At 39.9% G+C, this 17,420-nt stretch overlaps 1 protein-coding gene across 3 annotated transcripts in view; it reads left to right on the top strand.

The window, feature by feature from the left end:
* Positions 1-17,420, top strand: part of SOGA3 (SOGA family member 3) — a 61,995-nt gene that overhangs the window by 31,118 nt on the left and 13,457 nt on the right. For all 3 annotated transcript variants that reach the window (XM_042939783.1, XM_042939784.1, XM_042939782.1), the window contains exons 5-7: positions 3,638-3,709; positions 9,285-10,460; positions 11,895-12,201. In XM_042939783.1, coding sequence (XP_042795717.1) covers positions 3,638-3,709; positions 9,285-10,460; positions 11,895-12,005 — 1,359 coding nt within the window. In that variant the 3' untranslated portion in view covers positions 12,006-12,201. The remainder of the gene's footprint in view (positions 1-3,637; positions 3,710-9,284; positions 10,461-11,894; positions 12,202-17,420) is intronic.

Raw genomic sequence — 17,420 nt, 5'->3', positions numbered from 1 at the left:
AGCAGTCTCTTTTGGGCTAGTTGGGGCAGGGAATGCAAAGAATTAAGACATGGGCAAGACATGTTTTCAACATATTTATCTAGTAGGAAGCGCCTACTTCGAGAGCAAAGATGAAATGTGAGATTTCGTTCTAGCATCCCAAACTGCTTCCCTGAAGAGGTGCCCAGATGACGAGGGGGAGATGATGAAAATTTATACTCACAAGAAAGAGACTGGATTTACATTATTTCTCCAACTTTCCCTATCCAGATGAGCCTCATCTTTGTTTTATTGGAGTCAGAAAGTTAATAAAAACTTGCTGGAATATGAAAAGATGATGAAATATTTATTGAACATTTAAATGTGATTATTAAAGGTACTTGGACTAGAGGCACCTTAAAGGCTGTGTACCTTTATTCAGGAAGAAATCTTTTTTCAGGGCTGTGGGTTTGACACCTTGCTTGATTGCTATTCAAATAAAAGTAAAATAGAAAATGCCTCTTAGGAAACGATGGCCTGGTTTCAGCATTTCTCCTATATTAATTTAGAGGGCTCATTTTAACATTGCCCACAGGATAAAGTCTAAATTTCTCAGCTCCACAAGCTGACCTCAGCCCTATAAGTGCCTTCTTCGGCCTCACCTCTGTAGTGTCTCTGCCTCCATTACTTTTTGTCAGAAAGGCAGTGATGTATAAAGACACACCTATTCTCCTGACTCCTTGCTTCTTCTTTTATTTGGTTTTATGTTTGTTGACATTTTGTACATCCTTCAAAGATCAGCCATCTTAGATGATTTCCTCTGGTTTCTGCAGATCTGGGATCATATCTGCTTCTTTGTCCTCTCGATCTTTTGTTCTTCATTTATTGCCCTTAGTTAATTCTGTCTACTGTTTTAGTTAATTATCTGCATGCTTTTAACCATCATAAAGTTAGCTCTTTGGTGGGGAGGAGAATAGAATATTGCTCAGTCATATTTGTATAACTATATAGTATCATTTATATGCCAGAACCCAACAAATATCTATGGAATGAATGAAAAATAAAGACCCCCTCCAAAAAGCTCTCAGAATTAGAACATACCTCCCCTCATTTCCCTTGTATGATGGCCCTTTACCTCATGGCCATTGGAACTTCTACTTTTGTGTGTATGTTTCTTCTGTGACAGTCTGATTATGGATGCTTTTTTCTTGAAACAACCCTATTCAGTATCCTTCAAGATCTGACTCATGCCATCACCATCATTTATTCTCCTTACATTTTGTTACAGACATACTGAATTGTTTCCCAGAAATGGTTTTTCCACATGCAAGGCTTTGCTCTACCCTTTCTGCTCTTCTCTTTGACTGGCTTACTCCTCTTCTTCCAGATTTAAGATAAGATATTACTTCTTTCTGGAAATTATCCTTAGCTCCCCACACCATCTCCTCCCCAGAATGACTTAAGCCTTTCTCCTTATGATCTAGTATAATAAAGATCAAAATGACTTGGGTCAAAACCTGATTCTGCTACTTATCAAGCAATGATTTCAGACCAGTGCTTCTCAAACTTTATCATGCGTCAGGATCACCTGGAGAGCTTGTTAAATTGAAGGGATGTTTTAAGAATTAATTGAGATAATGTATGTAAAGTGTTTGACATGAATTCATGCTCAATCGATGCCAGTTAATATTATCTTTACATTATCATTTCTTTCATCACACTGTTGTAAATTGCAGACCGAAAAGACCATTTACCAGGTAAATTAGGAACCTCATAATAAGCAGTGATTAGGCTGGTTTTATTATTATTGTATCACAGGTACCTTATGAAGTGCATTAGTAAGCACTAATAAATGTATAAAAATATATTCAAAATAAGTGTATTCAGTAAATATTTAATAAAGTGAATTTGAGTGCTTCTTTGTAGGTAGCCCCTACGCAGACTGTTCCAGGATTCCCTAGTTCAGCTTGCTATATTCTTGGGTTTTCTTGGGACTGTTTTTGCTGATTGGTTTGTAAACCACTTTTGGTTATGGCGAATCAGTCCCCACAGCTTTTGTTTCTAAGATTATACAAGCAACATAGCATCTTTCTGTAAAGAAGTGGAAATAAGCACACAGGCCATTCATTTGTCTCTGTAGTTTAAATTTCATACTGAATGCAAACAGTTGCAGCAATGCAGCCTCTGCCTTCTGGGCCTGAACATATGCCTACATTGAACACTGGATATGGGTTAGAAAGGAACATGGGAAAAATGTAATTTGAAGTTCTTTGCAAATTTCATGAAACCTCCTCTTTTGAGAAGCCTTTCCTGCCTTTATATTCGCTCTATATCCCCATCTTCCTCTTTGACCTCACAACCTCCTATTTTATATTTGTTCATTAGTTCAGCAAATATTTTTCCCAATAGCTGTCATGTGATGAAGTACTATCCTAATAGTGGTGATGCCACGCTAAGACAAAGCCCCTGCTTCACAGAACCTAAAGCATGGCATTTACCAATCAGTATAATTGTTCGCTTCTCTGTCTCCCATGGTGTATTCTGAGCTTCCTGATGATAAGTGTACTATTTAATTGATATTTGGATATCCAGTACAATATTAGGTATATGGTAGGTATTCATACATATGGATTATTATTTATACAGAAGGACCCTTCTTATTATATTGGTGCTGAGAAATGGAACAGAGTACCAGGGATCGTATATTGCTGTTCCGTGAAAGGATTTGGCACTAGATATGTATTTTTTGACCTACAAAGTGTTGTTTGTCTGAATTTCAGTTAGGGCCAACCAATACAATATCCAGATTCCTAGCTACTCTAGGAAAAGCCCACATTCCTGTATTGTACCAATCAGCTGAAGCTAATTCCCACTCAGCCTGCTCCTTTATTTATTTTTTTAACTTTATGTATTTATTTTGAGAGAGAGAAGGGAGAGAGCATGCAAGTGGGGCATGAGAGCGAGGGGCAGAGAGCGAGGGACAGAGAATCCCAAGCAGGCTCCGTGCCATCAACGTGGAGCCTAATGCAGGGCTTGATCTCACAAACCGCGAGATCCTGACCTGAGCCGAAATCAAAGTGAGACACCTAACCGAGTGAGTCACCCAGTCAGCCTGCTCCTTTAGAAAGAACATGTCCTCTCCATTTCACTGTAACCATCCCCTACATACTACACGTTTGTATGGGTATCTGTGTATTGTATTTGTTTGCGTAGATGTGTGGTGAGGAAAGAGTAAAATTGTTCCAATTCTACACAAACCCAGTAAAAGTTTGTCTTTACAAGCTTATAGAAACCTGCCTTTGACTGGAAATACCCTATTCCTCTTTTTTTCCCCATTTTGGTGATGCAGAATGCTAACAGGGATTTGCTTTCATTTGGAATATGTCGCATATTGGGTCATCAGTCTGAATTTTATCCAGGTTGTTCTCTGCAGCTCCACGGTAGATTTCCTGCCCTTCCTCAGATTATTTAGATGATTGCCACTTACTCTTCTACTGTGAAGTATTTCCCAGTCTGAAGAAAAAATCTACGTGGTTTGGTGTTTTTTCCTCCTTTATGATTATTGAACTAACACTTTTTATTTGGCTTGGTTTGGTCACATGACATTAGACACTTAAAAACATAAAATGGAGTTAAAATGATAGTTCACCAAACTAAATACATCCCTGCTTTGTTTCAGCTATCCTTAAAAAGAAGAGGAAGCAAAGATTTGCCAAAATCCGAAAAAAAGACTCAACAGACTCCCACAGAGGTATGTGGAGATAAAATTTCAACTGGTACATCAAGTATTATGCAAATGTACATAATAACGATCTTCGTCTGTAAGTGGACATGGTAGCCAGATACACTCATGCAAAGGAAAGTTTACATCCATTATGTACTATACATACAGGCAGTATAAAGCATTCAGTATCATGGCTTGTAATGTTAACACTAACTAACATCCCTGTTATTGCTTTTACGCAATAAGCACATAGCAATATGCCATTTGTACCTTATGTATCGCTATGTTTGAGAAATGTACGCATGGGGTTAATCTTGTTCACTCATAATTAATAAAGTCAATAGAATGGGTGTTCCTATAGCATTAGGAGTGAGTAAAGAAAGGAATGTTGTAGGAAGAGGTGGTGAGGGGAGAGAGAGGCTGGTGATAAGAGCCCTAGAAGGAAGTAATTATCTATGCCGGTGATTAGAGAAGCAAAAAAAAAAAAAAAAAAAAAAAAAAAAAAAAAGGAAACGAAGGAATAAAAATAAAAGTTAAAAGATGTATTCGGGGGTGTCTGGCTGACTCAGTCAGTGGGGCATGAGATTCTTGATCTTGGGGTTTGGGGTTGTGGGTTTGAACTCCACATAGGGTGCTGAGATTACTTAAAAATAAAATCTTTTAAAAAATGTATTCAACATGGGCTTGTTAAGAACTTTAGAAATATAGCCACAGTAAAGACTCTGAAAAGACTCTGAAAGCTCTGCTTTCAGGGTGAGCAGAAGGTACTAATGGATGTAATGAAGGAGATTTTAAAACAGAAGAGGAAATATTTGGGGACAGAAGTGACATTATGGCTCTCTAAAAACACTTAGCTAGTCAGGGACTTTTAATTGCATAAGTTGGAATCTCATACTATAGCATACCTTTTTTTAAAATTTTTACAAGGCATTTTCTCGTTAGATAATAATTTTACCTGAAGCAATGTTTAAATATCCAAAATTTGAAAAAGTTTGCCTCCATTTTTTTTAAAGCACAGCATAATAAATGTTTATCTTTCCTTTTCTTCTCTCTTCCTGCTCTGTTCTTAGTTAATATATCTCCTGGTTCTGGCACAAGGACATTGATAGACTTTAGCAGTTCAAAAATCCCAGACAGTCTCATATTAAGATCATTACTCCACTTTCTCTCTTTCTCATGGTTTCCTTAATAAATGCAAATATGCTCTGTCACTACAACTTTCTCACTCTGTCTTTGCCATAACTTTAGCCACCTGTCTCCATGTATTTTGCTAAGGATCATTTCACATGTTGCCATCAATTCTCTCCACCTCATTGAAGGAGAAGGGGCTCTATTCTCCCTGTTCTAAAATCCTAAGTCAGCTTTAATCAGCAGTTTACTTTTTTAAAAACCCACATGTGGCCTATTGTTATACTTACTGTGTTAAAGTTTATTTATTTTTTTCAACCACACTCTCTTATCCAGGAATGCTTATCTGTTTCCAACTCTTTTGTTTATAACTTGTTTGTTTCTTAACTCTATGACCCTCCCACTCCATGTGCACTTGGGTACCTTTCTGTAAAAGACATCCACAGCTTTCATCAGTTTGTTAGTGGGACCTGGGATCTTACAGCAGTCAAGAAACATTGCAGTCCACCAGTTGTTATGTCATGGCCCAAATGCCTGGGAAATTCCTAAGTATGCTGTTGTGGCCTTTGAAGTCCCTGCTAGTGTTTCCGGTTCATTTATTTTCAGAGATCATTACCTGTAGGGTTTTTAAAAACCCACCCCAGCAGATTGGTCGGAACTGTCTCGGGTGGGAGATTTCAATTATAAAGTAGTCACAGATCATTCTATTGCTCAGTCAGGGTTGAGGACCATTGATTCTTAGATTACTGCAAGCATCCCATTCTATTGTAATTCTTGTTTACGTATTCAGCTCCCATACTTAGCCAGGGGAGATTGTAGTCATGGGTCATGTTATTCATCTTTAACTTGTCAGTGTCTAGTGTCTGACACTGCAACATGTTCAATATGCACTTTTGGATACTCCTGTGTCCCCTTTTGCTAGGTTAAGCCAAATGAAATTGTCAACATGCTGTGATTTTGACCCAAGCAATTTCATATGGTTCAGCCTCCTATTATTTGTACAGCTTTGTACTTCATTTTTATTTGCTTCAGCTTCTCTGATGAATTGTTTACATGCTCCTTCAGCAGCACAGTGACTTTACTGAGAAATGGTTTTGCGTGACAATTAAGAACAGTAGCATGCCAGCTGTATGGCCTTAGATAAGTTACTTATTCTTTCTATGCCATTGTTTCCTCATCTATAAAATGGGATCGTAATAGAGCATTCTTGTACAAATTAAATGAGTTTAATGCATGTAATTCATTTAGAGTGTAATGTAGCTTCTGGCAGTGGTTGAGTCAAAGCCAGACTCCTCTCACTTCTTTTGGCCCCTCATCATCTTTATGCTCCCCTTCTTCACAGGTCATTTGTGCTTTCTTAAGAGTGAGTCTTTGGGTGCTGGGGTGGCTCAGTTGGTTAAGCATCCAATTCTTGATTTCGGCTCATGTCATGATCTCATGGTTCGTGACATTGAGCCCTGCATCAGGCACCATGCTGACAGAGCAAACTCTGGGTTTCTCTCTCCCTCTCTCTCTGCCCCTCCCCCTGCCTCAAAATAAATAAATAAATCAACTTAAAAAAAAAAGAGTATGTCTTTAACATACACAAAAATAAGAGACAACGTGCTTCTCATTTCAAAGCATTACAATGTTTCTTGCCTAGCATTCACTGTGGAAAATAAGAGCAAGCATGTACTGCTCAGTTGCTGTCAACCAGACACTTTCCCTACCATCTCTGATTTAACATTTTCAGCATTTACATACAGTATTTCCCTGCTCAGTTGCAAATGCAGCTACAATAGTTAGGTGACAGGCTGAGCCTGCAGGGCACATTAGCGTACAGGGTTCTTAAGTTCTCAGCACTGCAGAAACTATCATTTTGTATCTTGAGAAGATTTCTTTAAAACAAATAAAAAATAGTGACTATCGTGCCCATCATTCTCCTTCCCTCATAGTGACTTTGTTACATGTAGTATATGTCCAAGTCTTAAAATAATATTTATGTTTTCATTCCTTTGGGCAGGAGAGCTTACATATACACAAATCAGATATCCTTCTTTTTTATACTTGCTTAACATAGCCTAGTAAGGTGTTACTCTGCTCCAATCTGTGGCTTATATCACATCCACTGCTGTTTGGGTTAGATTCAAACTGCAGCATTTTACTTTTTTTTTTTTTTTACTAGCAAATAAATGCCTTGCCTTGCAATCAAGGAGTTCTATCATACGTGTAGCTCAACCTAACCCCCCAGTCTCCCCTACTCTTACTTCCCAACAAAGCCTAGTCTATATAAAAGCGTATTTGATAAGCATACTGCTGCATCACGTTTCTATTCAAACATCGTTTCAAATTCTTACATGATATTTGACTCCTGCCCCCACCAACCCTTTAATCATTTCTTCTGGGTCTCTCTTTCTTTCCCTCCTCTTTTTGGTTGCTTTCAAAGCCATTGTCATAGCTTCAACCATCACCTCTACGCATTCTCATGTTCTCCCCTTTGGACCTGAAGTCTCTGCAGGGTCAGAGTATATAATCTTTGTCATCTTGGGCCTGAAATTCCACTTGCCTGTTGATAGATGTTTCCACTAGATGGCCCTCCACTGACAGCCCTCAAAGACAGTAGTTTAATACACTTAGATCTATTGTGTTCATACCTGCTCCTCTTGGCTCATTCTCTATCCCTGTTATTAGCGGCCTCATCCATCAAGACACCTAAGCTGGAAACATCAGGGTTCTCTTTGCTCCTCCTGTTGCTGTGCTATTAAACATTGTAATGTGTCCTTGCTTTTATCCTCACTGAATTAGTGTGAGAGCCCAACACACAGTCTCTTGCAAAGCACCTTCTCTCTTCCCTTGTGAAATGGATTCTCATGTCAGCTCTACATGACGTGGGACATACATTCTCATTCTTCTCTCTTGCTGTGCTCCTGAGGTTCTCTCTTGTCTTTTCTCTGTGCTTCTGTCCTTTCTTCTAAACTTCTTCTAGAGGAAAGCATACAGGCCAACACATCTAATTTTTTTTTTTTTTAATTTTTCCCCAATATCCTAATTTTCTTTTCTTGGGCTGCTTTTCTAGAGGCAACATGTACAGTGGAAAGAATAAGAGTTTTGGAATCAGTCAGAATACAGATGTGCTCTGTCACTTATTAACTTGTGCTCTACTGGTTTACTAACCTCTCTGAAGCTCATCTCCTTTTCTATAAAGTAGACCTAGATCACCTTCCTCACAGGGCTAATGTCAGGGCATAATAATATAAAGAATGGGATGGTCAGGCTCTGCACACTCAGCAGCTCTCAACCCTTCCGTACTAATTCTCATTAGCAGATGGGAGGACAGGAGACCTGTGCCCTGCTCTCTCCATCTCTTTCATCTCTCTCCATCTTTTCATCTCTTTCATCTCATATTTAATGAGCATCTCTGGCAGAAACTTATTATTCTCACCTTCACCACCAGTGGTTGCTGCTACTTTAGCACAACTCATCTCAAGCACCGCTGACTCATGGCTGGGAAAGGAAGGCATTTTTATTTCCACTTAAACATGAGGAAAACAAAACCCACAGAAGTTACATAAGTGACCCAAAGTATGTACTTAGAAGAGAGTTTTGGGAAACTGTCTCCGGGAGATGTGTCCCTGGACAAATGTGCTTTCATATTAGCTCTGAGCCTGTGCTACCGTCCATTTACCAGACAGAGCCAACTTTATCCATTTCAGGCTGATGGGGAATACATTTTACTTTTCAAGTGATCTGGATGAAACACTGTCCAGTTTCTCCTTGGACGTGCCAGGCCGGTGTTAAAATTCCCTTACTTTAACGCCTTTAAAAGGCAATTCTGCTTTGAATAAAGATGGAAGAAGAGATTACCCTCTTTGACCATTTAGAGTGATCATAAGCTTGAGAGTCAGGCAGAAATGAATTCAAATTTCACCTTTGTCTTTTGCCACTTACCAGCTCTGTAACCTTGAACAAGTTATTGAACATCTTTAAACCAAGTATTTCAATGAATACTACTTAGTAAGTTTACTAACGTTAAATTAGGTCACATGTATAAAGAACTTTACAGAAAATGGCTGAGAGTCAGTGCTCAGTAAATGGCAGTGAGTGCATGTTAAGTCCACGTTCCTTCCAGGGAATAGGTTTCACATTTATTTATAGACAGGGGAATTCATATCATGTAAAACATACAAAACAAATGTTATTGAAATGACATCCCAACAGTTGTGTGCAGTTACAACATATGATAATCGCTGAATAGTGATGACCACAGTGTTTCTCTTTTTGTTTCCAGGATGTGCTATTGTCCTAATTTTTTATCTGCCAAATAATCTTAAATGATTTGTAGAAAGTATACGTCATCTACTTTTCTCTCGCGCTTTGTCTCTCTCTCGTTGAATCTTAATTACAAGAAAAAGCCATTATTTTTGCAGGTGTCCTCTTTGTTTTCTCGATTTACATAAAATGATCTATTCCTCTTCCCTTCTTTTCCTCAAATGAGGAGGACAATGAAGATCTAAAATGCCAGCTGCAGTTCGTGAAGGAAGAAGCCGCTTTGATGAGAAAGAAGATGGCCAAGATTGATAAAGAAAAGGACAGATTCGAACACGAGCTTCAGAAGTACAGATCCTTTTATGGGGATCTGGACAGTCCTCTGCCCAAAGGAGAAGCGGGGGGCCCTCCCAGCACCAGGGAGGCTGAACTCAAGCTGCGGCTGCGACTGGTGGAGGAAGAAGCCAACATCCTGGGCAGGAAAATCGTCGAACTGGAGGTGGAGAACAGAGGCCTGAAGGCCGAACTGGACGACCTGAGGGGGGACGACTTCAACGGCTCGGCCAACCCCCTCATGAGGGAGCAGAGCGAATCCCTGTCGGAGCTGCGGCAGCACCTGCAGCTGGTGGAAGACGAGACGGAGCTGCTGCGGCGGAACGTGGCCGACCTGGAGGAGCAGAACAAGCGCATCACGGCGGAGCTCAACAAGTACAAGTACAAGTCCGGCGGCCACGAGAGCGCGCGGCACCACGACAGCGCCAAGACCGAGGCTCTGCAGGAGGAGCTGAAGGCGGCACGCCTGCAGATCAACGAGCTCAGCGGCAAGGTCATGCAGCTGCAGTACGAGAACCGCGTGCTTATGTCCAACATGCAGCGCTACGACCTGGCCTCGCACCTGGGCATCCGCGGCAGCCCCCGCGACAGCGACGCCGAGAGCGACGCGGGCAAGAAGGAGAGCGACGACGACTCGCGGCCGCCGCACCGCAAGCGCGAAGGGCCCATCGGCGGCGAGAGCGACTCGGAGGAGGTGCGCAACATCCGCTGCCTGACGCCCACCCGCTCCTTCTACCCGGCGCCCGGGCCCTGGCCCAAGAGCTTCTCCGACCGGCAGCAGATGAAGGACATCCGCTCGGAGGCCGAGCGCCTGGGCAAGACCATCGACCGGCTCATCGCCGACACCAGCACCATCATCACCGAGGCCCGCATCTACGTGGCCAACGGGGACCTGTTCGGACTGATGGATGAGGAGGACGACGGCAGCCGCATCCGCGAGCACGAGCTGCTCTACCGCATCAACGCGCAGATGAAAGCCTTCCGCAAGGAGCTGCAGACCTTCATCGACCGCCTGGAGGTGCCCAAGTCTGCGGAAGACCGCGGCGCCGAGGAGCCCATATCCGTGAGTCAGGTACAGTTCTGCCTATTGCGAGCCACGGCGATGGCGAGGCAGGTCCGCGGATTCGTGGTCCCTGGCGGGGCGTCTCCGCGCACCGACCTCCACGCCCCGCTTTAGGGACCCCCCCCCTTCCCCCCGCTCAGAGCCTCACTGGGCTTGGTGGCCCCACAGCACACTGTTTTCTCACACTGTCCTTCTTCAGGCCTCAGGTCTCCATAACCCAGTCACTTAGTAACGACCTCCCCGCTGTTGTGTTTAAAAAGGAAATGTGCACACACACCCTCAGTTTTTGTGTCAAGATTAAAGGATGTTGAAGATACATCATTATTTGTCAGTATGTTCGGTACTACTCTACTGATTCTAACTGATCAACCTGCAAGAAGATCCCAAATGGGAATCTTCAGTTGTAGATTTTCAGGTTCAAGATTAAACCCAAGATTCAAGTTGGGTTTAAAGTAATTTTTTTTTTCATTACTAAATATCCAGGAATATCGTATAACTACTGACAGATGTACAAACCCGCAGTAAAGAGAGGTGATATTGTGTCTAGAGACCCACCAAGAGGAAAAACTGGAAGCCTCTCCTTTGCCACGAATGGTGGTAACATGATCATTATTTCTAGAAACACATCACTGCCAGCTCTCTAGCTGAGAATCTCAGGACTGGGGAAGGAGTGTTTTACGTTAGCTTTAATGCAACGCTAATTCAAAGAAATAGTAATAACTATTCCCGAACAGGGAAAACCAGCATTTTTCCTTCATCCTAATTTGTAGAGGCACAACTGATGAATTGGACTGAGCTGCTCTAGCCAGGTATGGTGGCCAAAGACCCATGCATTTTGTCAGAATTAACCACATAAAAGGGAATTTGTAAAACATAGGCACTGCTACCTCTCTGGCAAGCCTCCTGTCCAGTATCCATTGGAGAAGCCACGGAAGTACAAGAGCATGCATGGCTTTTAAGACACGCAAGAGATTTACACTCAAAAATCAGTCACTACACAGAAGCATGACATTAAATTAACTGCCTGTTAGTCACAACTAGAAAAATTGCAACCCTATTGCTTATTTACCTTGCATGTTGCTCTGCTTTGCTATGGAAAAAAAAGTTTTATGATACAACTTGTTGGATTTTGAAATGTTAAAGCTTATTTTTTTTTTCTCTAATTATGTCAAATAGTTGGTTTTTAGTTTCCTTGTAGCAGATTTTTGAACACGTTGAGCATGTGGGTTTTCAATTATACCTTCAGGGGGAAAAAATAGAGATCAGAGTGGGAGAAAGCACTGTGTATAATAATAAGAGGTTTCAGATTTTGTAAGTCTAGGCTTAAGGGAGGGTTCTTCATCTTAAATTGGATGAATGCTTAGATTAGTTAATATAAATTTAAGTTTTAAAAATTTTATTATTAATTAACTCTTCTCTTTGTCTCTGCATTTACCTTCCCAGATGTTCCAGCCTATCATTTTACTTATTCTCATTCTTGTATTATTTTCATCACTTTCTTACACAACAATATTTAAACTTGTCTTCCTTTTTACACTGTTTTTTGTACTGTAAATCTTTCATCATTTACCATTCATTGTAGTATTTTCAGTTTGTTTATTTTGTTCACCCTTCAAGACAAGAAGTAAAAGAAGTATAATTTCTGTAGTAATCAATGCTATAAAAACACTGAAGACTGCTTATTTCTTTAAAAAGACACCTCTTACCACTACCAAATTCAATAAGAAGCCCAAGCATTAAAGTATTTCAGGTAAGGATGTAATTGTGATTTTTTTTATATAAGTCATTGTAATATTTTTCTTTTGCATATTAAGCTGTACTCTTCTTGATAAATAATCGTAAGAATGGTTGTAAAAATTGACTAAGTCTGTCAGTTATTTCTCAGTAGTTGACTATTATGATAACTGAAAACCTAGACATTCACGAGTTAGTGTCACATTTCAAAATATAGACAGATTTAGAAAGTAACTTTGCTAGATTCTATCAGACTAACTAGTTTTGATATCCAGTAAATGGCAATGAAAACTATGGTGAACAAATGAAATGTGACCATCACAGAAACTCAATAATTTATTGCAATGCTGGTGGTATTCTGTCTAAAAAGATGTGTTCAGAAGCATGAGAGTGAATTAGGCCTTAGTTCATTGAGAAAATGGTTATAGCCCTCCTACTGCATTTAACCAGTTCCAGTCAAAACAGCCATTTCTGCCTTTACCTATTATACTTGGACATTCATTGCTGATTAGATGTGTTGTCTGGAGTTCTGTCCTCTATAATAAATAGATTACCACACAGAACTGCCTCCATAGCAGACAGTTGAGTAAGGAAAATATGGTCATTCTCTAGAATTTCATTAAATCGCAATCCAAGGCCAGTAGCAGAGTTCCAGCGGGAGTGGATCTCTAGTATAAACTCAGGTGAAACTGAACATCCCCCTTTCTCCTCATCCTTAAAATGGCCCAGATAGGTTCCATATATCTGGTGTCCTATTCTGTCCATCTTATTGACTATTTACCCAATAGAAAGCTGGAATGCACCACTGCCACCAAGATTCAGAAATACCAACATTCGTGGAAGTTATGTACTCAGAAATGTTTGCAGGTTGGTTGGTGAATACGAAAATCTGTGGTAAAGTGAGGTATCTTGCACTTCAGCATCAAGAATAACATTGGAAAATTTTTGCTCTACTACGAAAATTGGTTCTAGTAACAATCTCCTGAATCCTCATCCCCCAGTACCTCCATTTCCCTTTGAGTATTAATTAAAAAGAAGAAGAGGAAGAGGAAGAAGAAGGGAAAAAACTTCACAGTAGTTGACAATTCAGTTTAAAATAACTGCTCTTATTCAGTCATCAGTTGATGAACACCTGGGTTCTTTCCATAGTTTGGCTATTATTTATAATGTTGCTTTTGAACTTTGGGGTGCAAGTGTCCACTGACTGATAAATGGGTAAAGAAGATGGAATGGAATATTACTTAGCCATCAAAAAGACGAAATCTTGCCATTTGCAATGACACGGATGGAACTAGAGTGTATTATGCTAAGTGAAATAAGTCTGTCAGAGAAAGGCAAATACCAAATGATTTCACTCATATGTGGAATTTAAGAAACAGAATAGATGAGCATATGGGGGGTGGGGGAAGAAAGAGGGAAATAAACCATAGGAGACTCTTACAGATAGAAAACAAACTGAGAGTTGAGGAAGGGAGGTGAGTGGGGGATGGTCTAGATAGGTAATAGGTATTCAGGAGGACACTTGTGATGATGAGCACTGGGTGTTGTATGAAAGTGATGAACCACTGAATTCTACTCCCTAAACCAATATTGCCCTGTATGTTAACTCACTGGGATTTAAATAAAAGTTTGAAAAGAAAAAATAAGAAAAAAAAGGGAAAAAAAAGAAAAAATAAGTGAAAAACCACATCGCATCCTTTTAAAAATACATGGATATATATATATATATATATATATATATATATATATATATTTAAACTTACAAGGGAAATCTCAATATGTATAAATTACTAATAACCTCCTCTAGAGAGCTTTCTAACAGTGAAGGTAATCCATTTACATGAAATAGCTTTGCCAGATCTGGTCAGAGCCTGCTCCTAACCCTTTTTCTATATGATGCTGAAAAAGAACATAAATACATCTTAGTTTAACAATCAAATAACTAGATGATGATAATAAATGATAGCTAACATTTATTGAGAACTGAAAATTGTATGTTAAATTTCATTTAATTCTATAAAGCACAGAATTATACTAAAAATAACTTCTCTTAATCTCCATGTTTTTAAATTTCTTTTTGGTTTTTATTTTGTTTTATTCTGGAAGGAAGAGAGATCTGGAGTGAGGAGTAGTTAGTCAACAGAATCTGTCACTATGTACTTCTGACTTTTCATCTTAGAGATTCAAAAGGCTAGGTAGATGGGACGCCTGGTGGCTCAGTCAATTAAGCGCCTGACTTTGGCTCAGGTCATGATCTCATGGTTCATGAGTTTGAGCCCCGCATCAGGCTCTGTGCTGAAAGCTGGGAGCCTGGAGCCTGCTTCAGATTCTGTGTCTCCCTCTCTCTCTCTGTGCCTCCCCCACTCACTCTCTGTCTTGTCTCTGTCTCTCAAAAATAGATAAACATTAAACAAAACAAATTTCAAAAGGCTAGGTAGAACGTCACGAGCCACTTGGGTGGCTCAGTCAGTTAAGCATCTGACTCTTGATCTTAACTCAGATCTCACAGCCGCGAGATCAAGCTCTGTGTATGGCTCTTTACTGACAGCATGGAGTCTGCTTGGAGTTCTTTTTCTCTCTCTCTCTCTGCCCCTCCCCTGCTCATATGCACTATCTCTCAAAATAAATGGATAAACTTAAAAAAAAAAAAAAAGAACTTAATGACAAAAAGAAATGAAATAAGGTAAATACTATATTTAATCATTCAATCACTGATTCGATCAAATCAAGTTTACTTTACAAAAAATCTCAGTGGAAACAACCACTTTAAAAATCAAAGTCTGTGTGTTAGATCCTTGATAAGCCTCAAGTCTGCCATCTCAGCGAGACCATTTTGTCAACAGAACTGAAAGTAAATATTCAATGGCTGAAATGTATCTGAAATGTTTATTGCCTTTGAAGCCAGATACATCCACCAAAGCAATGATTCTCAGGTACTTATGGAACATTTGGTGGTTAATGGAGGTGTTATAAGTTGTGACAATGATGGAGAAGCTCCGTTGGCAGTAAGAGGAAAGGAGTCATAATCTCAAATAATTGTCCCACCCAAATTGTAAATATTGTCCCTCTGGTGAAGCATGATATGCAGTGCATATGTTCAATTCAGAAGTATCATGGATATTAACTACACTGTGTGGCTTTAAGAAACAGGCTTGAGAATTTTAACTTTCTTTATGGTGAGAAGAAGGATCAAGAACTAAGTATCTAGATCAGTGGTTTTCAATCCTATCTGCACATCAGCATTCCTGGTATGTTTCTAAAATTGAGGCCCTACCTCACTAACTGAAAGTGAATTTTTGAGTCCAGGTATTTGTATTTTCTTAAACCCTGAAGAATCATTTCTTGAGATGTTTGAGTTATCTAAAATATGTACACACAGCCTAAACCAAAGCTAAGGTAAGCTATGTGATACCCACTATATACAATCAAAAGTTGTCTAGGTTTCAGTAGCCCTTAAAGTTTCATCATTTGCCCTTGCCACTATGACAAAGTGGTTCTAATTCCACAGTGGTTCAGTGTTAGAAAACTCTTAATACAGGTTCTCAAAATCAACCTACATAATCAGAGTAGACAAATAGGAATAATATATGACAGAAAGGAAAATGAACATGGGCAGTGTGTATGTGCAGGGTCATGCACACACCTGGCGATATAGGCACATGCATGCGCTCCATTAAAGCCTCAAGATGACCCCACACATACACCCTGACAGTCTACCATTTTGGGGATTTTTATGCAGTTATCTCTGCCACAAAGCTTCCCATGTGGTGCACTACAAACGCTCCAGGAATGATGAGTGCCAACGGACTCTACCATCCAAACCAAGATGAGAAAGCATACACAAGAGATGTGACAATGCAGCAGATTACATAGATCCTTTGTCTGTTTAACAAACATTGTAAAGTGATGGCTGTTAGGTACAAAGTAAAATTTGGTTTTTACTCTTTTAGCACTTTTTATTGGTTGCCTGACCAGGACAGATATGTAAACAGCTAATTGTTTAAGTGTAAAACCAGTGTAAAAACAAAAAGGCTCGTGGTTGCAATTTATTTTGGACACTTGACAGCATGTTAGATTTCCCCAAGAAAACAATAAAATCCTGAGGCTTTCTTGGATGGAATGATACCGTAAATAAACAAATACAGGGGTGCTACATATACCTCAACATGTCTTGTGGCCTGAATAAGAAAGGAGAGGCTTACCAAGACAGGTCTGGGCTGATCAAAACACCAGCCTCATCCTTAGACCTGAAGATAATTCAAACAAGTAAACCTTGTTGCAGAAAATTCCCTTGCATGCACATTCTTGGGCGTAGGAAGGAGTGTCTTTGGTAATTTGGCCTGGATTTAAGAAAAAAATTTAGTTGGCTATTTTTAAGCAGAACTACTCAAACTCATAAAACAAAGGAAAATTCAGTGCTGAGCCTGGAATGTGTATTGGCCTGCATTCTCCAACCTTCACTTCAATTCGTGTGGTAGAGTGGGATATGGTTATTTAATCGGCTGCCAGAGAATGTCAGCTTGGTAACTAAGTCTGAACTCCACATATTGGTGCAGCATTCGCAGCTGTCTTCCAGTAGAACTACAGCCCGCTTCCGTCTCGGAGTCATGCTTCAGGTCAGATGCACTCATTGAATGTAAGGATTGGGGAGAACGTAGTGGAGGATGATATCACAAAGTGAGAAAAGTTGGCTGCTCGTTAAACTGCTGGAATTTGGTACAACTCAAAAATAGTATTCACGAAGACACTACTGCTTAAACTCTAGTTATAAACCAGTCAGGCCTAATGAGAGATCATTTTGATTCTCTGTAGTTTTGAACTAGCTTTGGTAGGGGAAGTGATTGCATCCATATTTTGATTAGATTAACCTTTGAGTACGTCCTGGTATTCTCAATAGCTTGTGGGATTCCAAAGGGAAACTCATACAGAGTAAGAAAGCTTTATGGCCTGGACATGACAGGAAATCCTTTATAGAGGCAATAATAAATGTGATAACATACCAAATGCTTCTCAGTAGTACTTTTGTGTGATCAGTTGGGACGAGGGGAAGTGATGGTAGCTGTTTTAAATGTTGGTCCTTCTGACAGTCTGTTCAGAATCATAGAATCTTTTAAGATCCTTTCCATAGAACTTAATAAATACATTTCAATCCATGCCTTCTCTGCTTAGAGACTCAGTCACTCACTCTACACTACTCGCTCTAAGTTTTAAAATAACTCTGTGGCTTTCCTAGTG

The sequence above is a fragment of the Panthera leo genome, chromosome B2, assembly GCF_018350215.1.
Source record: "Panthera leo isolate Ple1 chromosome B2, P.leo_Ple1_pat1.1, whole genome shotgun sequence".
Classification (NCBI taxonomy): domain Eukaryota; kingdom Metazoa; phylum Chordata; class Mammalia; order Carnivora; family Felidae; genus Panthera; species Panthera leo.
This window is presented reverse-complemented; position numbering and strand designations above follow the sequence as displayed.